The sequence below is a fragment of the Phycodurus eques genome, chromosome 11 (genome assembly GCF_024500275.1).
Source record: "Phycodurus eques isolate BA_2022a chromosome 11, UOR_Pequ_1.1, whole genome shotgun sequence".
Taxonomy (NCBI): domain Eukaryota; kingdom Metazoa; phylum Chordata; class Actinopteri; order Syngnathiformes; family Syngnathidae; genus Phycodurus; species Phycodurus eques.
Window position 1 is genome coordinate 25177926 of NC_084535.1, and position 25399 is coordinate 25203324.

The window sequence follows — 25399 nt, forward strand, 5'->3', positions numbered from 1 at the left end:
AATACAGTTTTCATTGTCATGGTTGTTATGGTGGCTGCTAGATTCCCCTGATTAGGCTACTGTCTATGTAAAGTCTAGAATTTGCTGATGTCCTCTGCAAAACAGACGTCATATTTAGATTAGTAGTAATACAGCATGGTATATGCATATGTATTTTTGAGGTTTAAACTGAATTATAAATCAGAAAGTAAAAGGCACTTTGATCTTCATGGAGTTAAAATCATCGTAACATCATATGTAGTTTTGTAGTCTCAATATATTCATTACTAGTAATTTCAAAAATCTGCAAAAATTTCAACAAGGACCAGCTACACTTTAAGCTTGTAATTGGGAGAAAGCACCACCCTTACGTGACGGAATCTTGATTGACCATAATTGTTAAACGTAAATTAATAATAATTGTGCTCACACATGTCAAACTGAATGACTTTAAGTGGTTAAAGAAAAATGTTGCTTTGATAAAACTGCTGTAGCATCTTCAGAGTGGATGATGTTTAGACAGAAGTGTAGCCTCTATCTTTGTAAAGTAAACTGGTTTGTCAACTGGTTTATCATTTTTATGGTGAAAATCATTTGGCAAAATAAATTTGTAAAAATACATATTCCATCTGCATTCTCGGGACTCTAGCTGTTTTGCAAGGTAAATATCTCAGATGCCACAATGGTCCCGTGTACTGTTGATATAGTCCCTTTTTATGTTCTTTTTGCAAGCTTTCCCTCTGCTTGGATGTGTTTTCTCTCGCTCAGTCCGGAATGGAATTGACTCTTGAAATAAAAATCCTGACAAAGATAAAATTACGAAAACTGGGAGTTGATAACAGTTACCTTGACCAAGCCTAAAATATAAAATGACTCCAAAGGTAAAATAGTGACCTGACACTAAATGATTTGTTTCATTCCATTCAAAAGCCAGCTGTCTTCAAAATTAAATTCGATATAATGCAACATAAACTACTAGGAGGAGTTAGGCCAATTTTATTATCAATTTGTATCTATTTATTTTGATTAAAAATAAATGTATCCTTTTAGTTTTAATAAAAATAAATGGATAAAAATAGATAATAAAATTGGCCTAACTCTTCCATAAAACTAAATGTATCCTGGCGGCACAGTGACCCACTGGTTAGAGCGTCTGCCTCACAGTTCTAAGGACTGGGGTTCAATCCCTGGCCCCGCCTGTGTGGAGTTTGCATGTTCTCCCTGTGCCTGCATGGGTTTTCTCCGGGCACTCCGGTTTCATCCCACATCCCAAAAACATGCGTGGTAGGTTGATTGAAGACTCTAAATTGCCCATAGGTTTGAATGTGAGTGCGAATGGTTGTTTGTTTATGTTTTTGTTTACGCTTCACTAGGGTCGCAGGCATGCTGGAGCCTGTCCCAGCTATTTTCGGGACAGGACACGGGGTACACCCTGAACTGGTTGCCAGACAATCGCAGGGCACATACAAACAAACAACCATTCGCACTCACATTCACACCTACGGGCAATTTAGAGTCTCCAATTCATGCATGTTTTTGGGATGTGGGAGGAAACCGGCGTGCCTGGAGAAAACCCACGCTGGCATGGGGAGAACATGCAAACTCCCCACAGGCGGGGCCGGGGATTGAACCCCGGTCCTCAGAACTGTGAGCCTGACGCTTTAACCGTGCCGCACGCTGAGAAATATATTACATTCGTTATTACAGTGTCCATTGCAACCACCATATTATTGATACTGTATAATGCTGGATTAAGTTAATATAAAAGTAATCAAACTGAAGATCATTCATAAAACCATTACTCTTGAGGGATCATGATGATCATAATGAGTATAAATTAGTACTGAGTAATCAATTAAATGGAAAAAATACATTTGCATATTGTCACTGACCAATTTAGCAGTGTTGTGAGTTTTATTTTCTTCAAGAAAAGCTGTACTTAGTGTTTTTTTGGTCTAAAATAAAACATTTGTTGAGATATTGATGGACAGCTATTATATTAAAAGAAGGTAGAGTTATTACAACTACTATTTATTTATATATTATTTTTTATTAATCCTATTGCCACGACAAGAATATATCAATTATTGTACATGATACATAATACATCATAACATGTCGTTTGTAGTGCAATAGGAAACTGTTACACTTACATATGCATGTGGTGAGCATGGGGTTGGGGATGTAGCCAGGTTTGCAGATGCATCTATAGCTGCCCACAGTGTTCACACAATTTCCATTTGGACACACGCCCTGTAGCTGGCACTCATCAAAATCTGTGAATAAATAAGCTAAATAATATATATATATATATATATATATATATATACACTGAAATAATAGGAACAAATACAACATGGTCATTTTTGCAAGTAGTATGTATTCTTGTGTACATGTAAACCATGAGGTAGAAATTGTGCCCTCAAGCTCGAACGTTTCTCACAGACCTCGGAATCATCTCCTTTATCATTAAAAATTGGGTAAGACACACTTCTAATTCATGATAAAAAAATCCAGCACAGGACTCAATTTCAGTGTCTGTAGTAGTTGTTTGTCAGGAACAAACATAAAATACCATAATTGGACTGCTGAGCTACTCAAGACACTGTTTACAGAAAAAATAACAAGAACCAAGCAAGAGTGATCTACTATGTCTCTCGAAACATAATGATGCCTACTTACATACTGAAGTGGATCTTAAAAATATTCTCCACAGTCCATATAGGCATACGTTAATGCTCATTACATTATGACAGTATTCTCATAAAATTAAACAGGTTTTTTTGTCTTAATACAGGTGTGTCAAACATACAACCCACGGGCCTGGTGATGGAGAACACGTTCACGGCTATTTTTCAATGAAAGTAACTGTTGTTGCTATTTTGTCCCCATGGTGGGCGCACTGACGACCACTTACCACTTAAATGACATAAGTCGGGTTTACATGGAGACTATTTTGTCATTCCGATTGAAGTCATTCGGATGGAAGATCTCTGGTCAACAGTTTATATTTGACATGATCCATTGCGATTGGGTGTATAAATGTTTAATCAAACATGCACACATTGACGTGAACGTCATGTCATTTATCAAGATAGAGGTTGGTCATCTACTTAGCACCGTAATTGGGATCGGTTTTACACTTTTATCAAAACAATTGCTGGATAAAAACAAATTACAAGTAGTAAAAACAACATCTCCGTGGCATGTGAGCTCTGGTCGGAAGCCGCCATATTTACATGACATCACCGCACATTTACATCATTCCGCTCCATTCCAATTGACCCTTTACATGATGAAAATTTACTCCTGATCGGTTTGGCAAAAGTGAAACTGAATGAAATTAAATTCTATTTGGATTCTGCCTGTTTATTCCGATTGAGGTGTTTATATGTTGCATTTTCATTTGATTCGACCGATTATAATCGGAATAGAAGGCTCCATGTAAACCAAGTGACTGATGCACTTGTGAACGCTAAAAGATGCCAAGTTTCAGGAGCAAAGTTAGCCTATTTCCTATAAAATGCTGTACCACCTTTGCAATACATTAATTCATTCATTCATTTTCCGTACCTGGTCGTGGGTGTCCTGGAGCCTATCCAAGCTATCTTCGGGCGAGAGGCAGGGTACACCCCGAACTGGTCGCCAGCCAATTGCAGGGCACATATAAACAAACAACCATTCGCACTCGCAGTCACACAGGAGAAACAGGAGTACCCGGAGAAAACCCACGCAGGCACAGGGAGAACATGCAAACTCCAGACAGGCGAGGCCGGATTTGAACCCGGGTCCTCAGAACTGTGCCGCCCTTTGCACTATAGTGCTATAAAAATAGATACCTCCTGTAGAAATAGTTTAACAATTATTGTAAAATGTTCAATGCTTTATTTCAAAAGAGATTGGTTTGGTGGAACCCATTTGTACCATTTATAAAATGTAAAAATGGATGTGTAAATTCATGTAAATTTAAAATGATTTCAAGAGCTTAACAGAGTTGTTTTAGAAACGGTATATGATGTACATAGATCCACTTTGTTTTATAAGTTGCAGAAAACTGATTCATAATTCTGTTGAAAGTCCAATCGTTTTCATCAAGAAATTTCTGATTGGTAATGAGTTTGCAACAAGATAAAGGTCAATAAACATGAATATTTCCAAATGTACGAGTAATTATTTGCAACAAAACAATGGGAGAAATTTGTAATTGTTGTTATTTATAGGCTTATTAAGCCACAACTATACTGGTCCGGCCCACTTGAGATCAAATCCAGGTTAATGTGGTCTGCGAACTAAACACCCATCTTTATATTTCATATTATTTACAATTTATTGGAAAAAAAAATCTTCATTTTCAGGTCCTAGTCTTCTAATACTTCTTCATAGATTACAGCTCTGTGTTTTCAAAAACTAACGTAGCACATTATAAAGTGTGTTCAAAGTAGTGTTCAAAGCCAAACAGATGATAGACCGAGTCATCCAGAGGTAGTCTTTCTGCACGTAACTGTCAAGCCCCATGGATAAAATGGCAATGAGCCAAATGAGACAGTAGTACCCTCTTTTGGGTCTCTTGTGAAAAACAATTTTCCATAGGTATGTTTTTCTTTCTTTTTAAAAACAATGACTTCAATTTACTACAATTACGTTTTTGTCTTAATCAAAGCCAAACCAAAGAACACATAATTCAAATGGATAAATACAGAATGTTGCAAGTTCTTACCTTGGCAATGAGTGCTGTTGATTTTCTTGTAACCCTGAGGGCAGTCGATCAGAGGAATAGCTGGTGAGTGAATATAGAGAATAAAAATGGGGGGAAACATAAGTAATTTTATTCCAAAATGTGAAAAAATCATAAATAAAATTCATTAATAAGCTATATTCACCACTGTTGGATTGTTGGATGAATGGATGATATGGCTTTACAACTCACATGCGCGCGCACACGCACACACACACACACACACACACACACTCACACACACACACACACACACACACACAAACTTTATTAGTCCCGATTGGAAGCGTTAATCTATACTTCAGTGTAACTGTCAATTTATCTTCAGGAGTCATTATGGATGATAAAGTATGTTTTGGCAGCTACGGCTGGGTGGTTCAAAAGTCTGTGAAGGGTCCCAGATTTCCACACAGCAAGCCTTACAATGGTTGTGGAATTGATTGTTGATTGGTCTTTAAAAATGATGTGGAAAAATGAAGCTTACTACTTGGCAGCAACCAGCAGAGGCACTGTTGAATGCAGTCTGAAGGACAACATGGTAGCTGTTTTGCAACAGCAATTTTACCCAGGCTACTTCTTCTTCTTCTTTTCCTTTCGGCTTGTCCCTTTAGGGGTCGCCACAGCGCGTCATCCTTTTCCATGTAAGTCTATCTCCTGCCTCCTCCTCTCGAACACCAACTGCCCTCATGTCTTCCCTCACGACATCCATCAACCTTCTCTTTGGTCTTCCTTTAGCTCTCTTGCCTGGCAGCTCCATCCTCATCATCCTTCTACCAATATACTCACTATTTCTCCTCTGGACGTGTCCAAACCATCGAAGTCTGCTCTCTCTAACTTTTGTCTCCAAAACATCGAACCTTGGCTGTCCCTCTGTTGAGCTAATGACCAATTTCATCCAATCTGGTCACTGCGAGAGCGAACCTCAACATCTTCATTTCCGTCACCTCCAGCTCTTCTTCCTGTTGTCTCTTCAGTGCCACTGTCACTAATCCGTACATCATGGCTGGCCTCACCACTGTTTTATAAACTTTGCCCTTTATCCGAGCAGAGACTCTTCTGTCACATAACTCACCTGACACATTCCTCCAACCGTTCCAACCTGCTTGGACCGGTTTCTTCACTTCCTGTCCACACTCACCATTGCTCTGGACGGTTGACCCCAAGTATTTAAATCCTCCACCCTTGCTATCTCTTTTCCATGATTTTCTTCCTCCACCACCCCTCTCATTCATGCACATATATTCTGTTTTACTTCAGCTAATCTTCATTCCTCTTCTTTCCAGTGCATGCCTCCATCTTTCTAACTGTTCCTCCAGCTGCTCCCTGCTTTCACTGCAGATCACAATGTCATCTGAAAACATCATGGTCCACGGGGATTCCAGTCTAATCTCATCTGTCAGCCTATCCATCACCACTGCAAACAGGAAGGGGCTCAGGGCGGATCGCTGATGCAGTCCTACCGCCACCTTAACATCATCTGTCACACCTACAGCACACCTCACCGCTGTTCTGCTGCCCTCGTACATGTCCTGTATTATTCTAACATACTTCTCTGCCACTCCAGACTTCCGCATGCAGTGCCACAGTTCCTCTCTGGGTACTTTGTCATAGGCTTTCTCAAGATCTACAAAGACACAATGTAGCTCCTTCTGACCTTCTCTGTATATTTCCATCAACATCCTCAAGGCAAATAATGCATCTGTGGTACTCTTTCTAGGCACGAAACCATACTGTTGCTCACAAATACTCACTTCTGTCTTGAGTCTAGCCTCCACTACGCTTTCCCATAACTTCATTGTGTGGCTCATAAACTTTATTCCTCTATAGTTCCCACAGCTCTGCACATCACCCTTGTTCTTAAAAATGGGTACCAGCACACTTTTCCCCCATTCCTCAGGCATCTTCTCACCTGCTAGATTTCTATTGAACAAGCTGGTCAAGAACTCCACAGCCACCTCTCCTAGATGCTTCCATACCTCCACAGGAATGTCATCAGGACCAACTGCCTTTCCATTTTTCATCCTCTTTAATGCCTTTCTAACTTCCCCCTTACTAATCATTGCCACTTCCTGGTCCACCACACTTGCCTCTTCTACTCTCCCTTCTCTCTCATTTTCCTCATTCATCAACTCCTCAAAATATTCTTTCCATCTAGGAAGCACACTGCTGGCACCAGTCAACATATTTCCATCTCTATCCTTAATCACCCTAACCTGCTGCACATCCTTCCCATCTCCATCCCTCTGTCTGGCCAGCCTGTATGGATACTTTTCTCCTTTTTTAGTGTCCAACCTGCCATACATGTCATCACATGCCTCTTGTTTGGAGTTTGCCACCTCTACCTTTGCCCTGTTTCACATCTCAATGTATTTCTTTTGCCTCTCCTTGGTCCTCTCAGTGTCCCACTTCTTCTTAGCTAACTTTTTTCCTTGTATGATTTCCTGTACTGTGAGGTTCCACCACCAAGTCTCCTTCTCTCCTTTCCTGCCAGAAGATACACCAAGTACTCTCCTGCCTGCCTCTCTGATCCCCTTGGCTGCAGTGGTCCAGTCTTCTGGAAGCTCCTCCTGTCCACCGAGAGCCTGTCTCACCTCTTCCCGAAAAGCTGCAGAACACTCGTCCTGTCTCAGCTTCCACCACCTGGTTCTCTGCTCTGCCTTTGTCTTCCTAATCTTCCTCCCCACCACCACAGTCATCTTACACACCACCATACTATGCTGTCTGGCCACACTCTCCCCTACCACAACCTTACAGTCGTTAATCTCCTTCAGATTACATCGTCTGCACAAGATGTAATCCACCTGCATGCTTCTACCTCCGCTCTTGTAGGTCACCCTATGTTCCTGCCTCTTCTGGAAAAAAGTGTTCACTACAGCCATTTGCATCCTTTTTGCAAAGTCTCCCACCATCTGTCCTTCCAAGTTCCTTTCCTGTATGCCGTACTAAACCATCACTTCTTCATCACCCTTATTTCATTCACCAACATGTCCATTACAATCTGCACCAATCACGACTCTCTTTCTGTCTGGGATAGTCAGAACTACTTCGTCTAGCTCCTTCCAGAATTTCTCTTTCACCTCTAAGTCACATCCTACCTCTGGGGCTTAGCCACTAATCACATGATACATAACACCCTCAATTTCAAGTTTCAGCCTCATCACTCGATCTGATACTCTTTTCACCTCCAAGACATTCTTAGCCAACTCTTCTTTCAAAATAACCCCGACTCCATTTCTCCATTTCGACACCATGGTAAAATAATGTAATCCCTGCCCCTAAACTTCTAGCCTTACTACCTTTCAACCTGGTCTCCTGGACACACAATATATCAACCTTTTTCCTAATCATCACGTCAACCAACTCCTGAGATTTTCCTGTCATGGTCCCAACAATCAAAGTCCCCACATTCAGTTCTAGGCTCTGTGCGTTCCTCTTCTTTTTCTGCCGAAGAACACGCTTTCCACCTCTTCTTCTTCTTCGACTTAAAGTAGCTGAATTTCCAACGGCGCCCTGCAGGTTGATGGCGCCGGACGTTGTTAACCCGGGCCACGACCGATCCGGTATGGAATTCTTTGGATGAACGCTCCAATTTATTTGGCAAAGTTTTAAGCCGGATGCCCTTTTACCCAGGCTACAATCCATAAGAATTTATAGACCCACACACACACACACACACACACATATATATATATATATATATATATATATATATATATATATATATATATATATATACACATATATATATATATATATATATATATATATATATATATATATATATATATATATATATATATATATGTCACCCATGTCAAATAGGTCCTAGTTGAGGGACCAGACAGAGCACGGCTAAAAGAGGTTTCCTTTTCCCGGACCCGGGAGACAGGCCTGGAGTGGGGTGGGGGGTTTTGGGGGGCGGGTGGGGGTGCTTGAAGGCAAGCGCCTGGTGGCCTGCACCCATGGGGCCCGGGAAGGCACAGCTCGAAAGGGTAACGTGGGCCCCCCTTCCCATGGGCTCACCACCTGTGGGAGGGGCCATAGGGGTCGGGTGCAGTGTGAGCTGGGCGGTGGCCGAAGGCAGGGACCTTGGCGACCCGATCCCCAGCTACAGAAGCTGGCTAGGGACATGGAATGTCACCTCTCTGGCAGGGAAGGAGCCTGAGCTGGTGTGTGAGGTCGAGAAGTTCCGACTCGATATAGTCGGGCTCGCCTACACACACGGCTTGGCCTTTGGTACCAGTCCTCTTGAGCGGGGTTGGACTCGCTTCCAGTGGTGAGAGGCGCCGAGCAGGTGTAGGTATACTTATTGCCCCCTGGCTAGGCGCCTATACGTTGGGGTTCATCCCAGTGGACGAGCATAAGGGTGTCCACACGTGCACTTGGCACCAGGACACCCTAGGTCGCAGTTCGATGATCGATTTCATGGTCGTGTCAGACTGTGTCGGACTTGCGGCCCCATGTCTTGGACACTCGGGTGAGGAGAGGAGCGGAGCTGTCAACTGATCCCCACCTGGTGGTGAGTTGGCTCCGATGGTGGGGGAGGATCCCGGTCCGACGTGGCAGGCCCAAACGTATTGTGAGGGTCTGCTGGGAACGTCGTGCAGAATCCCCTGTCGGAAGGAGTTTCAACTCCGACCTCCAACTCACTTCGCTCATGTTCCAGGGAAGGCGGGGGACATTGAGTAAGAGTGAACCATGTTCCACGCCTCCATTGCTGAGGCGGCCGACCGGAGCTGTGGCCGTAAGGTGGTCGCGTTGCCTGTCGTGGCGGCAACCCCCAAACCTGTCACCAACAGTGAGGGATGCCGTCAAGCTAAAGAAGGAGTCCTATCGGGCCTTTTTGGCCTGTGGGACTCCTGATGCAGCTGACCTCGACTCGGGACGACGTGAGTCGGTGAGGAGAATAACTCGAAGACCCCCTCAATTCCACCGAGTCGCCTACCCATGAGGAAGCAGAGTCTGGGGTCTCTGAGGCGGGGTCTCCTGTCTATGGAGTTGAGGTCACAGAGGTGGTTAAAAAGCTCCTCGGTGGCAAGGCCCCGGGGGTGGATGAGATTCGCCCGGAGTTCCTAAAGGCTCTGGATGTTGTAGGGCTGTCCTGGTTGACACGCCTCTGCAACATCGTGTGGACATTGGGGACAGTGCCTCTGGATTGGCAGACTGGAGTGGTGGTCCCCCTTTTTAAGAAGCGGGACCGGAGGGTGTGTTCCAACTACAGGGGGATCACACTCCTCAGCCTCCCTGGTAAGGTCTATTCAGGGGTGCTGGAGAGGAGGGTCCGCCGTGAAGTCGAATCTCAGATTCAGGAGGAGCAGTGTGGTTTTCGTGCTGGCCGTGGAACAGTGGACCAGCTCTAGACCCTCGGCAGGGTCCTCGAGGGTGCATGGGAGTTCGCCCAACCAATCTACATGTGCTTTGTGGACTTGGAGAATGCCTTCGACCGTGTCCCTCGGCGAGTCCTGTGGGGGGTGCTTCGGGAGTATGGGGTACCGCACCCCCTCATACGGGCTGTTTGGTCCCTGTACGACCAGTGTCGGAGTCTGGTCCTCATTGCCGGCAGTAAGTCGGACTCATTTCTGGTAAGGGTTGGACTCCATCAAGGCTGCCCTTTGTCACCGATTCTGTTCATAACTTTTATGGACAGAATTTCTAGGCGCAGCCGAGGCGTAGAGCGGTCTGCTTTGGCGGCCTCAGTATTGCATCTCTGCTTTTTGCAGATGAAGTGGTTCTGTTGGCTTCATCAAGCCGTGATCTCCAATTCTCGCTGCAGCGTTTCGCAGCCGAGTGTGAAGCGGCTGGGATGAAAATAAGCACCTCCAAATCTGAGACCATGGTCCTCAGTCGTAAAAGGGTAGCGTGCCCTCTCCAGGTCGTGGATGAGATTCTATCCCAAGTGGAGGAGTTCAAGTATCTTGGGGTCTTATTCACGAGCAAGGGAAGAATGTAACGGGAGATCGACAGCCCGATCGGTGCAGCGTCTGCAGTGATGCGGACATTGTATCGGTCCGAAGCGCTCAATTTACAGGTCGAGCTACGTTTCTACACTCACCTATGGTCACGAGCTGTGGATCGTGACCGAAAGAACAAGATCCCGGATGCAAGCGGCCGACATGAGTTTCCTCCTCAGGGTGTCCCTTAGAGATAGGGTGAGAAGCTCGGTCATCCGGGAGGAGCTCAAAGGAGAGCAGCTGCTCCTCCACATTAAGAGGAACCAGATGAGGTGCCTGGGGCATCTGATTCGGATGCCTCCCTGGTGAGGTGTTCCGGACATGTCCCACCGGGAGGAGACCCCGCAGACGGCCCAAGACACGCTGGAGAGACAATGTCTCTGAGCACCTTCGTGATCCGCCCAGAAGAGCTGGATGAAGTGGCTGGGGAGAGGGAAGTCTGGGCATCCCTGCTAAAACTACTGCCCCCGCGAACCGACCTCGGATAAGCGGAAGAAAATGGATGGATGGTTGGATAGATACCAACAATAGATCAAATATAAGATAGTTATTTTGCATATTTGATAAATACAGGTCAAATTCCAATCCAACAAAAACACAGCAATTCAAGTTGTAGTGGTACTACTCTTCCCACATTGTGTGATGTCCTAAGTGGGAGAAATAGCCATGAGGCAGTCAGATTTGTGCCTAAATTGAAGGATCCCTGCTATTGGTGACCAACCCCTGTATGCAGAAGAAGTGTATTAGGTTGTTGTCATAGCAGCCATGAGCTTGAACGTCCCAAAATAGCGTGAAGGTTATTCAAGTTGTATAATGAATTATTTGAAGAAATTACAATCCCTCAGAGAAACCTCGTACACAACACTCCATCAAAGGAACCCATAAAAAATATCACACTGCTCAACACATATCAGGATTAATTCAAATATATTTCCTTGAAATATTTGTACAATTAAATATTTGTACATCAATTGAATTAAAGTGTGAGTAGGACTTTTTGGATAGTAGAAAAATACAGGATCACTGATCACCAAGGGGACCCACACACTCACATGGGTCATTATGTTACAACACACTTTTTACAAAAATCCCCCCAAATGTTTTTTAAATAAACAGACTTCAAAAATACGCATGTCTGTCATCTTTTTAAACATAAATACATATGATATGCACAAAGTGCATTTTAGACCACTGTTATTAATTTTTATTGAGGAACCTAGTTAGAAATTAGATATTTAAAAGCTAATCCAATAATGGGGAATCACTTCCTGAGGAAAAGTGTGTTCACGAGTCACACAATGTCAAATGTTTTTAAGATGCAAAAGCACAAGATATACTACAGACAGGGGAAGCAAGAAAGACTTATCCCGAAAATTTTTCTTTTAATATTTGATTTAAAGATCAACACACTAATGGGCACTCAGGTCTGTGAGACTTTTCATTAACATATAAATAAACTAGAGATCCATTTTTGCTTTTCATTTCAATATCAGTAGCCCCCACTTTTTATTCTTAACACCAATTGTATATAATTAACAACTTAGTTCAATGATCACAAAATAAAACATGATCAAAAATGTTGTCAGACTTGAGAATGCTGCTTCCAAGCTATCAAGTTACACTACTCAACCAGTTCACAGGCACAACCTGTACTTGAACTGTAAGCCCTAACGTCTGTGTCGGATAGCCTATTAACAGTATAGTATTAGGTGTTACTAATATCATGGGTGGTCTTTACACTTTTAAATGGATCAGTGATTGAAGTTACGCTTGTAGAAAGGCTCTAGAGGTGACACTGGTTTGATTAAATGTTTGGCAAATGCAATACATTATAGACTGTGTTTTTTTTTTTTGTTATGTCTTCATATTGTCAATTTTCTACACATAATCCTCTGTACTTGGGATTTTCCATACCGCTTTTTTCAGACATATACCACTACGAGTATTCACTCACCGATACCGAGTACAGCTACGACTAGTACTTTTGATACATACATTTCAAGTAACCCATGCATCCATTAATTTTCCATTCCGCTATCCTAACTAAAGTCAGATAATTGTAATGTTTCTTTCTTTTTGACGCAAAGCATATTCGCAATGTGGCGCCAACAACTGGTGAGGCAGATCTACTTGATGTCTGCTTTTATTGCCTTAAGCATTTGTGGCTCGTATCGGCAGCCTTCTTGACTACCTTATACCTTGAAATAAGGCCGGTATTGGCCGATACCTATACCAGGTATTGGTACTTGCCTATCCCTAATCTGGATTGATTACATTTTAAACCCATCCATCCATTTTCTACCGCTAATCCAAGGTCAGGTCGTGGGGGCAGTAGCTTTAGCAGGGACGCCCAGACTTCCCTCTCCCCAGCCACTTCATCCATCTCTTCCGGGGGGATCCCGAGGTGTTCCCAGGCCAGCCGGAGGATGTAGTCTCTCTAGCGTGTCCTGGGTCGTCCCCGGGGTCACCTCCCAGTGTGACGTGCCCGGAACACCTCACCAGGGAGGCGTCCGGGAGGCATCCAAAACTGATGCCCCAGCCACCTCATCTGGCTCATCTCGATGTGGAGGAGCAGCGGCTCTACTCTGAGATCCTCCCGGATGACCGAGCTTCTCACCCTATCTCTAAGGGAGACCCTGGACACCGTGCGGAGGAAACTCATTTCGGCCGCTTGTATCCTGGATCTTGTTCTTTCGGTCACGACCCACAGCTCGTGACCATAGGTGAGGGCAGGAACGTAGATCGACCGGTAAATCGGGAGCTTCGCCACAACGGATCAACACAAAGTCTGCATCACTGCAGACGCTGCACCGATCCGCCTGTCAATCTTCCGTTCCATTCTTCCCTCACTAGTGAACAAGACCCCAAGATACTTGAACTCCTCCACTCTTGCGGCAGGATCTCATTCCCGACCTGGAGAGGGCACACCACCCTTTTCCGACTGAGGACCATAGTCTCAGATTTGGAGGTGCTGATTCTCATCCCAGCCGCTTCACACTCTGCTGCGAACTGCTCCAGTGAGAGTTGGAGGTCACGGCTTGATGAAGCCAACAGAACCACATCATCAGCAAAAAGCAGAGACGCAATACTGAGGCCACCAAACCGGACCCCCTCTACGCCTCGGCTGCGCCTAGAAATTCTGTCCATAAAAGTTATGAACAGAATCGGTGACAAAGGGCAGCCTTGGCGGAGTCCAACCCTCTCCGGAAACGAGTCCGACTTACTGCCGGATATGCGGACCAAACTCTAACTCTGGTCGTACAGGGACCGAACAGCCCGTATGAGGGGGTTTGGTACCCCATACTCCCGAAGCACCCCCCACAGGACTCGCCGAGGGACACGGTCGAAGGCATTCTCCAAGTCCACAAAACACATAGAGCTGGTCCAGTGTTCCACGGCCAGCACGAAAACCACACTGCTCCTCCTGAATCTGAGATTCAACTTCCCGACGGAGACTCCTCTCCAGCACCCCTGAATAGACCTTACCAAGGAGGCTGAGGAATGTGATCCCCCTGTAGCTGGAACACACCCTCCGGTCCCCTTTCTTAAAAAGGGGGCCCACCACCCCAGTCTGCCAATCCAGAGGCACTGTCCCCGATGTCCACGAGATGTTGCAGAGGCGTGTCAACCAGGAAAGCCCATCCAGAGCCTTGAGGAACTCCGGGCGAATCTCATCCACCCCCGGGGCCTTTCCACCGAGGAGCTTTTTAACCACCTCGGTGACCTCAACCCCAGAGATAGGAGAGCCCACCTCAGAGAACCCATACTCTGCTCCCTCGTGGGAAGGCGTGTCGGTGGAATTGGGGAGGTCTTCGAAGTATTCTCCCCACCGGCTCACAACGTCCCGAGTCGAGGTCAGCAGCGCCCCATACCCACTATACACAGTGTTGATGGTGCACTGCTTCCCCCTCCTGAGACGCCGGACGGTGGACCAGAATTTCCTCGAAGCCATCCGGAAGTCTTTCTCCATGGCCTCACCGAAGTCCTCCCATGCCCGAGTTTTTGCTTCAGCGACCACCAAAGATGCATTCCGCTTGGCCAGCCGGTACCCATCAGCTGCCCCAGGAGTCCCACAGTCCAAAAAGGCCCGATAGGACTCCTTCTTCAGCTTGACGGCATCCCTCGCCGTTGGTGTCCACCAACGGGTTCGCGGATTGCCGCCACGACAGGCACCAACCACGTTACGGCCACAGCTCCGTTCGGCCGCATCAGCAATGGAGACGCGGAACATGGTCCACTCGGACTCGATGTCCCCCGCCTCCCCCGGAACATGTGCAAAGTTCTGTCGGAGGTGGGAATTGAAACTCCTTCTGACAAGGGATTCCGCCAAACCTCAAAATACGTTTGGGCCTGCCACATCGGACCGGGATCTTCCCCTACCATCGGAGCCAACTCACCACCAGGTGGTGATCAGTTGACAGCTCCGCCCCTCTCTTTACCCGAATGTCCAAGACATGTGGCTGCAAGTCCGATGACACGACCACAAAGTTGATCATCGAACTGCGGCCTAGGGTGTCCTGGTGCCAAGTGCACGTGTGGACACCCTTATGCTTGAACACGGTGTTCGTTATGGACATTCCGTGATGAGCACAGAAGTCCAATAGCAGAACACCGCTCGGGTTCTGATCGGGGGGGCCGTTCCTCCCAACCCTTCCAGGTCTCACTGTCATTGCCCATGTGAGCATTGAAGCCCCCCAGCAGAACGATGGAGTCCCCAGCGGGAGCGCTCTACAGCACCCCCTCCAAGGACTCCAAAAAGGGTGGGTACTCTGAACTGCTGTTTGGTGCGTCGGCACAAACAACAGTCAGGACCCATCCCCCCATCCGAAGGCAGGAGGGAGGCTACCCTCTCATCCACCGGGGTGAACCCCAACGTACAGGCGCCGAGCCGGGAAGCAATAGGTATACCCACACCTGCTCGGCGCCTCTCACCGTGGGCAACTCCAGAGTGGAAGAGAGTCCAACCCCTCTCGAGAGGACTAGTACCAGAGCCCAAGCTGTGCGTGGAGGCGAGTCCAACTATGTCTAGTCGGAACTTCTCAACCTCACACACCAGCTCGGGCTCCCTCCCTGCCAGAGAGGTGACATTCCACATCCTGAGAGCCAGCTTCTGTAGCCGGGGATCGGATCGCCAAGGTCCCCGCCTTCGGCCACCGCCCAGCTCGTACTGCACCCGACCCCTATGGCCCCTACCACAGGTGGTGAGCCCATGGGAAGGGGGACCCACGTTACCCTTTCAGGCTGTGCCCAGCCAGGCCCCATGGGCGCCACCAGGCGCTCGCCTTCGAGCCCCACCTCTGGGCCTGGCTCTAGAGGGGGGCCCCGGTGACCCGCGTCCGGGCAAGGGAAACCTGAATCCATTTATTGTACTCTTCATAGGGGTTTTTGGAGCCGTGCTTTGTCTGTTCCCTCACCTATGACCTGTTTGCCATGGGTGACCCTGTCAGGGGCATAAAGCCCCAGACAACTTAGCTCCTCGGATCATTGGGACACACAAACCCCTCCACCACGATAAGCTGACGGCTCAAGGAGGGGTCATTTTAAAGCCAATTATCTTTTGTTTACTCAGTGATGAACCTAATCCTAAAATATATGTATTTTTTAATGACAGCACTTACATTGTGTCTTTGGACATTTCTGACATTTGTGGAAACCCCATGATGTCCCAATGGTCCCACAGCACTGCTCCTGTTTAGTCAGACCCGGGAGAGCTTTCCCACACTGAAAGATACAGAACAGTCAGTTTATACTATTAAAAATATATAGAGATCATTAATATAAGCCATGCCATAAATAAGGTTCAGACAAATGCATTAACCAACTGTGAGCTCGTTTTTCATTCATTTAAAGGGGATATATTTTCCAGACGTACAACACCAAATGCATTAAAAAAAACAAAAACAAAAAATTTAGGGGGCGATCTGGGGGGGATCCCCCGGGCCCCTGCAGAGAATTATTTTGATGTTAACATAAATTAAGCAATCTGAATGACTCTAACGAGTACAATAAGGCAAAATAAAAAAAAATTATTCACGCAGAATTTTTTTTATTTACAGCGCTCAAGTACATGTTGATGTACAAATTTAAGATTAAAATTAAATTTGCCTAATTTCTTTGCTTTTTTGTTCTGGCCTCCAATTTGAGCCAGGCCCATCTCCACCTGCACTTGATGCCCCGCTGCAAGCTGTGCCAAATGAATAGCATCCTCCTCTCTCATTCAGCACTCAGCACTCTCATTCTGGAAAAGAATTGACTAAAATCATCATCTGTTTCACTAATTTCTCGTGTATAATGCACATTTTTTCACCAAACACATTGTCAAGTCAATAGTGCGCATTATACATAGGTATAGGGGCAAATGGAAAAAACATTCACATTTTATAAATGTATGCCGCCATCTAGTTGTTATGAAAAAGCTGTACACTTTCATTCCAAAATGCCACTGCTACCTAGTGATTTTAAAAAAGGTGCAGCCTGCACTTTCATTCCAATATGGCAGGGGTACGTATGACTGCATATATGTACAGTTATTGTTCATAAATTTACATACCCTAGCAGAATTTGTGAATTTATATATATATATTTTTTTAATATGACTGATGACTGAACAACAACCATCATTAATTTCTTTATGGTTATGTTTTGTTCAATGATAATGCTTTTCTGAAATGCTTGACCGTTTAATTTCAATCCCATTAAAATAAAATTAAATGTGTTTCGCCTGGCCCTTCATGTTTTCTTTTAAGAATTGTACCCATTTTACAAATTCTGCCTGGGTAATCAAACATATGAGCACAACTGTGTGTTTTCTAGTATACTAAATAAAAGTAGTTCAAATAAAGTGCTTAACTTCTGAATAATTCCCTGAAACAAAATTTACAAAATACAGATAATACTTCGTTATGGTCATATGGGTAGAGGCAAAATCATGCATTGTAAAAATGCATTATACATAGGTAGAAGGGTTTTCCAGAATTTTGAGGTCAACTTTGGGGGTGCGTCTTATACATGGGTGTGCATTATACATGAGAAATTATGGTAATTAGATAATTGTAGGCGCGTTTCCTAATTAATACAAGATGTACTAGTGGATCAGCTCTTGTCGCCGATAATACATGTGCTTCGCGGTTCCGCTGGGACCACAACCTGGGCCATGACGCGCAGCACCTCAACACGAAAATACAAAAGACCATTGCAACAAATACGACACTTGCTGATCTGATGAGCAAAAATGTTGCTTAAACATAAGAGTAGCAAAAGAGGATGTCCGCTCCAGAAGTGGGTAGAGTCCCCAAACATTGTACTCAAGTAAGAGTACTGTTACTTGACAATAATGTGACTCAAGTAAAAGTATAAAGTAGTCCTCCACAAAAGTAAGAGTAAAAAGTAAACAGTGAAATAATTACTCAAGTATTGAGTAAATAGCGCAAACAATAAAAAATAAAATAAAATAAACAACAAAAATAATTGCAATTTACTGCACGGTGTTTTCTCAAGTTATACGTGGGCTGAAATGTCCACATTTGGGAAGACAGTGCGATTACAAATACTACAATACATGAAAGCTGTTGTTTTTGTTCGTCTAATGCTAACAAGAGTAGCGCGTCGTTGTCTTCAGAGTAACGACGACCTTCCCAAAATGGCCGCCACGTAGGCACGACAATCATCCGGGCTCGCTTATGCAGTTTCAATACCTATGCCCGGGAAGCCCAATGAAGACGTTGTGTGAGGTCATGTGATTTTAATGCGTCGTTTGATTGGTGAACTATGCTTAAACGTCATTAGCGCTTAAATTAGAAACAGCGCCCAATGCGGAAGTCGAAGTTGTAGTCTCGAGCATGAAATAGTTGATAAATATGCAATAATTGATGAATAAAAGTAGCGAGCGGCATTTGCATCGTTGCAACGGAATAAAGCACCGTTACTTCTTAGCAGCAGAAGCGGTGGAAGTGTTTTTTCACGTCTCGTCAACTCCTGTGACTTATCTGGTGATGGGGACGGGGAAGTTGAGGAATGCTCATCAAACACCTGTATGGAACATCCCACAGGTGAACAGGCTAATTGGGAACAGGTGGGTGCCATGATTGGGTATAAAAGGAGCTTCCCTGAATTGCTCAGTCATTCACAAGCAAAGATGGGGCGAGAAAATGCGTGAGAAAATAGTCCAACAGTTTAAGGACAATGTTCCTCATCTACGGTCCATAATATCATCAAAGGGTTCAGAGAATCTGGAGAAATCACTGCATGTAAGCGGCAAGGCCGAAAACCAACATTGAATGCCCATGACCTTCGATCCCTCAGGCGGCACTGCATCAAAAACCGACATCAATGTGTAAAGGATATCACAAGCAAGAATGGGGAATTCCACCTACAAAGCTTCAACAATTCGTGTCCTTAGTTCCCAAACGTTTATTGAATGTTGTTAAAAGAAAATGTGATGTAACACAGTGGTAAACATGACCCTGTCCCAGATTTTTTGGGACGTGTTGCAGCCATAAAATTCTACGTTAATGATTATTTGCTAAAAACAATAAAGTTTATCAGTTTGAACACAAAATATCTTGTCTTTAGTGTATTCAATTAAATATAGGTCGAACATGATTTGCAAATCATTGTATTCTGTTTTTATTTATGTTTAACAAAATGTCCCAACATCATTGGAATTGGGGTTGTATCTCAAATAGCTGTGTGAGGATAACCAAATAAACCAGGTCATTTTAAAAAGCTAACGTAACACTGTTCCTATTCCTTTCAGAAACACTGGCCCTAAGAATGTCAATAACTAAAACTACATAGGCCCGTGACCGGCGTGAATCTGGCACAGCGGGTAGCGTAAATCTGCGCGAAAGCGAGTTCGACCGGGTTTTCGTAATTTCGCCAACACATGCAAACTGACGTTTTTAAAAAAAGGGTGCTCTGTGCCATTGTAGGAGTGGACACAGCAGACTTCATTTTCCGCCAATCAAAGCGACTCATCTTATTCCCTTTAAATGCACCGCAATGACAGTCTCGCAGTCAGACAGTCTCTAGAGACATCTCTGCACAGAAGAGGACATAGATCTGCGCATGAGTGGAGCATTGTCGCTGCTCTTGGCTGGTGTGGCTTGCATAGAAATCAGGATACGGCAGTTTCTGCGCTCCACTGCAGATCCGCCAACTACGAAAATAGATCCCTCTGTCACAAGTTAGGGTGATTATAACAAAATCTAATTGGACTCATGACTAAATGGCATATTTGATTTACTGAGATCTTACCTGACTACCAACAGTTTCTTGGAAGCAGCGGCCCAACGTGCTCTTAGAGGAGACAGGCTGGTACTGCGTATTCTGGTCACGATGCTGGCCTGGATAGACAATGTTGTAGCCATGGTGTTGGACCTTCTGACGGCTTTCAGTGTGATGAAAGCTGTAGCTGGAGGATGAAGAGGATCCTGACTGGGGACCTCTTTGATTTTGTCCATTACTGTGGTGGTTGTCCAGCTGAGATACTTGGTGGACCTCGACAGATGCCTCGGGAGGATGTTGGATGTGGATGTTTACAATGTTGGGACTAAATACTGGTCATGGAAAATTACAGGGGGTAATTAATATGATACAATTGTGCGCTTATTACTTGATACTGGTGATGGGCTGATGACATAGGATTGCTCGATCACATGAAAATAAATGCAAGTCAAGGTTCAACATTCACTACTAACAAAATAGCACTCACCAGGATTCTGCCCATTGCTGTAGGTCAGAGGCAACGTGTGTGTGGTTTGGACCTGAGTTTGACTGTAGATGCTTGATGTCTGCTGTTGTTGATGGTGTCCATTTTGAACTGGCAACTGGCAGAACTTTCCAGTGAAATTTGGAGGGCATTGACATTTGTCCCTGGCACTGCACTTGCCACCATTAATACAGGGGAGATGGCACACCACTGAGGAGAGAAACAAGCATTATAAGCACAACCATAAACATGTTTCACCTTGGAATGGCTAAATCTAAGTCCTGGTACATTCTCTCGTCTCGTCATAGCGAAGCTTTAGTCATCACTCAACATCTTTTTCCAACTATAGTCTATTCATCGTAAATTAGGGTTGGGATTTGTGTCATGCAATTAATGTGTCTCTACTTCGAACATGCAATAAGAATAAAACAATTACAAAATGAATAAACTATTTTGCCTTGATGTTGTGTACTCTATATTATGTATTGCATATTATCAAATATTGACTGGTTGATGGGAGGCTCAGTTTAGGGGAGCAGTGCGTGCATGGCAAGATGGCGCCTACCAGTGTGGTCTCCTCGGTAACGCGCTCTCTAGTATTGTTTTTGTTTTTGTGTTTTTCGTCCATCTTTGGAGACCTTACATGACTCACTTACACAAGGGGAGACCTGCTAACCATCAAGGAGGCTACTCCGGACTTTCTGTCACCAACTTTCGAAAATCCGCTCAGTTTTTTCCCCCCACTTACTTACCGGAGCGGCGTCCGCGGTTTTCGGCGCATGGAGACGGAAACGGCGCCACAGAGGGAAGCGTGGTGGCATTCAGGTGAAACTCCGCAAGAGAGGATACAGATTGGCGTTCACCTCGATCCATCTCGCGAATGTACGCTCCCTCCCCAACAAAATGGACGAGCTTCATCTTCTGTTAAAGACCAGTAAAGACTTCGGACGTTCCGCGGCCATGTGCTTTACGGAGACCTGGCTTTGCGACGCTGTACTCGATGGCGCCATAATGCTTCCCGGCTTCCACATTCATCGAGCGGACCGCGACATGGAAAACAAAGGGCGGCGGGATATGCCTCTATATCAACGAAAAATGGTGTACGGACGTCACGAAGCTCAGCACACATTGCAGCCCGCATTTGGAGTCGCTGTTTTTGAACTGTAAGCCATTCTACTCGCCACGTGAGTTCGCATCATTCATACTGGCTGGAGTCTACATTCCGCCTCAAGCTAACACGAACACCGCATTGCTAACGCTCGCCGAACAAGTCAACGAAATTGAAAAAAAAACACCCGGACTCACCCCTCATTATTCTCGGGGACTTTAACAAAGCTAAACTCAACCACGAACTCCCTAAATACAAGCAGCACATCGACTGTCCTACCAGGGAAAATAATACTTTAGACCACTGCTACACTACGGTAAAAAACGCATACCGTGCTATACCTCGTCCAGCCCTGGGCTCATCTGATCACTGCTTAATTCACTTAATACCGACGTACAGGCAAGAACTTAAATGCGCGAAGCCTACAGTGAAAACAGTGAAAAAGTGGACCAAAGAAGCAAAGATGGAACTTCAAAGCTGTTTACACTGCACAGACTGGAGTGTCTTTGAAACTTCAGCTGGCAGCCTGGATGAATATACGGACACTGTCACATCCTATATCAGTTTCTGTAAAGATCTGTGTACCAACAAAATCATTTCGCACATTCAACAACAACAAGCCGTGGTTCACTGCTAAACTTAAGCAGCTTCGCCAAGCTAAGGAGGATGCATATCAGAGCGAGGACAGGGCCCTGCATAATCGAGCTAGAAACCAGCTGACTAAAGAAATTAACATTGCAAAGAGGAACTTTGCAGCAAAGTTGGAAAAACAGTTTAGCGCAAACGACTCTAAATCCGTCTGGCATGCATTCCAATCGCTGACTAATTACAAGCGACGATCCCCCCAAGCTGAGAACAATAGCACACTAGCCAACGACTTGAATACCTTCTACTGCAGATTTGAAAAGGACACTTTCACACCCCACACCCACCTGGCCGCACCCCCGACCACAATCACACCTTCTGCGTTAACCATCTATGAACAGAATTTGAGACGCATCTTCAAACAACAAAAGATTAACAAAGCGGCAGGCCCAGACCATGTGTCCCCATCCTGCCTCAAAGTATGCACGGACCAGCTGACTCCAGTCTTCACACAGATCTTCAATAGATCTTTGGAACTGTGGGAAGTTCCATCCTGTTTCAAACGCTCCACCTTCATTCCAGTCCCCAAGAAACCTGCAATCTCGGGTCTAAATGACTACAGGCCTGTCGCTTTGACATCTGTGGTCATGAAGTCCTTTGAACGTCTCGTGCTGGACCACCTCAAGAGTGTCACAGGTCCCCTACTGGACCCCCTGCAGTTTGCCTACCAAGCGAACAGGTCTGCGGATGGATGCAGTCAACATGGGACTGCACTTCATCCTAGAACACCTCAACAGTGCAGGGACCTACGCGAGGATCCTGTTCGTGGACTTCAGCTCAGCGTTCAACACCATCATCCCTGAACGCCTTTCATCCAAGCTTCTGCAGCTCAGCGTCTCACGTGCCATCTGCCAGTGGATTTACAGCTTTCTGACGGGCAGGACACAGCAGGTGAGGCTGGGGGAGGCCACCTCATCCACACGCAGCATCAGCACTGGGTTGCCCCAAGGTTGTGTCCTCTCTCCGCTGCTCTTCTCTCTCTACACGAACGACTGCACCTCAGCGCACCCGACTGTCAAACTCCTGAAGTTTGCAGATGACACCACTGTCATCGGCCTCATCAAGGACGGTGACGAGTCTGTATATCGACAGGAAGCCGAGCGGCTGGAGCTGTGGTGTGGCCGACACAACCTGGAGCTGAACACGCTCAAGACTGTAAAGGTGATCGTGGACTTCAGGAGGCATCCTTCGCCACAGCTTCCCCTCACGTTGTCCAGCTGCCTTGTGTCAACCTTTAAGTTCCTGGGAATTACAGTCTCTCAGGACCTGAAGTGGGCGACCAACATCAACTCCGTCCTCAAAAAGGCCCAGCAAAGGACGTACTTCCTGCGGCTTCTGAGAAAGCACGGCCTGCCACCGGAGCTGCTGAGACAGTTCTACACAGCGGTCATCGAATCAGTCCTGTGTTCTTCCATCAAAGTCTGGTTTGGTGCTCCTACAAAAAAGGACAAACTCCAACTGCAACGGACAATCAAAACTGCTGAAAGGATTGTCCGTACCCCCCACCCACCATTGAGGACTTGCACGCAGCCAGAACTAAGACAAGGGCGTGCAAAATCCTCTCTGACCCTCTGCACCCCAGTCACCAGCTCTTCCAGCTCCTTCCCTCAGGTAGGCGCTACCGATCAATGCAAACTAGAACTAGTAGACATTCCAACAGCTTCTTCCCTCTTGCGATCAACTTCTTAAACACCTAACCTACAATTCCATTACAACATGCTGGCAATTTTTTGACTTGAGTTCGTTGTCACATTTCTGTGGGGCCAATTATGTATTACTCGTGCACTCACTGTAGTTGTCTCGCCATGCTGCACTATTTGCATATACTGGCCACTCATGCCAGAGTAGCATCTGCTCCATTTGCACACTGATTGAGGAGTATCTGTAACATTTGCACAACCAACATTGTCCCAGATGATCGCACTACTCGTCACTTTAAACCGCATCCACTCCTTGAAGTCTCAGCGCCCTTTGCACAATGGTCATTGCACTGGACTATTGCAATATTAGTCATTCGAACTGCTCTAAGTGCTAGAGGACATGTGCATCTTTTTGCACAATTGTCAAAAAAATTAAAAACAATTAAAAAGTACCGGCATTACCAGATAACTAGCAACCCTTTACTGCTCAGTGACTGTTTTTTTTTTTTTTTTTTTTTTTGTCAATGTCTTTCTGTCTCCAAAGTGTTCTGTAAATTGACTGTCTGTTGTCGTACTAGAGCGGCTCCAACTACCGGAGACAAATTCCTTGTGTGTTTTTGGACATACTTGGCAAATAAAGATCATTCTGATTCTGATGTGTGGTGTATGATATATACAGTGGAGCAAAAAATTATTCAGTCAGCCACCACTAACTAACCCACTTAAAAAGATGAGCGAGGCCTGTAATTTTCATCATAGGTATACCACACCTATGAGAGACAAAATGAGAAGAAAAATCCAGAAAATCAGTCTGATTTTCAAATAATTTATTAGCAAATTATGGTGGAAAATAAGTATTTGGTATTTCTGGCTCTCACACACCTGCAACGTCTTCTTTAAGAGGCTCCTCTGTCCTCCACTCGTTACCTTTATTAATGCCACCTGTTTGAACTCATTATCACTATAAAAGACACCTGTCCACAACGTCAAACACTCCTGTCCACACTTCAAACTCCACTATGGCTAAGACCAAAGAGCTGTCAAAGGACACCAGAAACAAAATTATAGACCTGTACCAGGCTGGGAAGACTGAATCTGCAATAGGTAAGCAGCTTGGTGTGAATAAATCAACTGTGGGAGCAATATTAGAAAATGGAAGACATACATGACCACTGATAATCTCCCTCGATCTGGGGCTCCACGCAAGATCTCACCCCATGGGGTGAAAATGAGCACACGAACGGTGAACGAAAATCCCAGAACCACACGGGGGGACCTAGTGAATGACCTGCAGAGAGCTGGGACCAAAGTAACAAAGGCTACCATCAAGGCTACATCGCCAGGGACTTAAACCTTGCACTGCCAGATGTGTCCCCCTGGTTAAGCCAGTACATCTCCAGGCCCGTCCGAAGTTTGCTAGAGAGCATTTGGATGATCCAGAAGAGGATTGGGAGAATATCATATGGTCAGATGAAACCACAATACAACTCTTTGGTAAAAACTCAACTTGTCGTGTTTGGAGGCAAAAGAATGCTGAGTTACATCCAAAGAACACCATACCTACTGTGAAGCACAGGGGTGGAAACATCATGCTTTGGGGCTGTTTTTCTGCAAAGGGACCAGGACGACTGA

The 25399-nt window shown here is 45.3% G+C and overlaps 1 protein-coding gene across 10 annotated transcripts in view; it reads right to left on the bottom strand.

Annotated features, from left to right (window-relative positions):
- Nucleotides 1-25399, bottom strand: part of ltbp1 (latent transforming growth factor beta binding protein 1) — a 166608-nt gene that overhangs the window by 61995 nt on the left and 79214 nt on the right. For 5 of the 10 annotated variants that reach the window (XM_061691035.1, XM_061691040.1, XM_061691037.1 and 2 more), the window contains 5 exons: nucleotides 20378-20584; nucleotides 19921-20222; nucleotides 16284-16386; nucleotides 4697-4756; nucleotides 2133-2270 (listed from right to left, as the gene is read on the bottom strand). In XM_061691035.1, coding sequence (XP_061547019.1) covers nucleotides 2133-2270; nucleotides 4697-4756; nucleotides 16284-16386; nucleotides 19921-20222; nucleotides 20378-20584 — 810 coding nt within the window. The remainder of the gene's footprint in view (nucleotides 1-2132; nucleotides 2271-4696; nucleotides 4757-16283; nucleotides 16387-19920; nucleotides 20223-20377; nucleotides 20585-25399) is intronic. The other 5 variants (XM_061691041.1, XM_061691036.1, XM_061691033.1 and 2 more) reach the window with 2 other exon arrangements.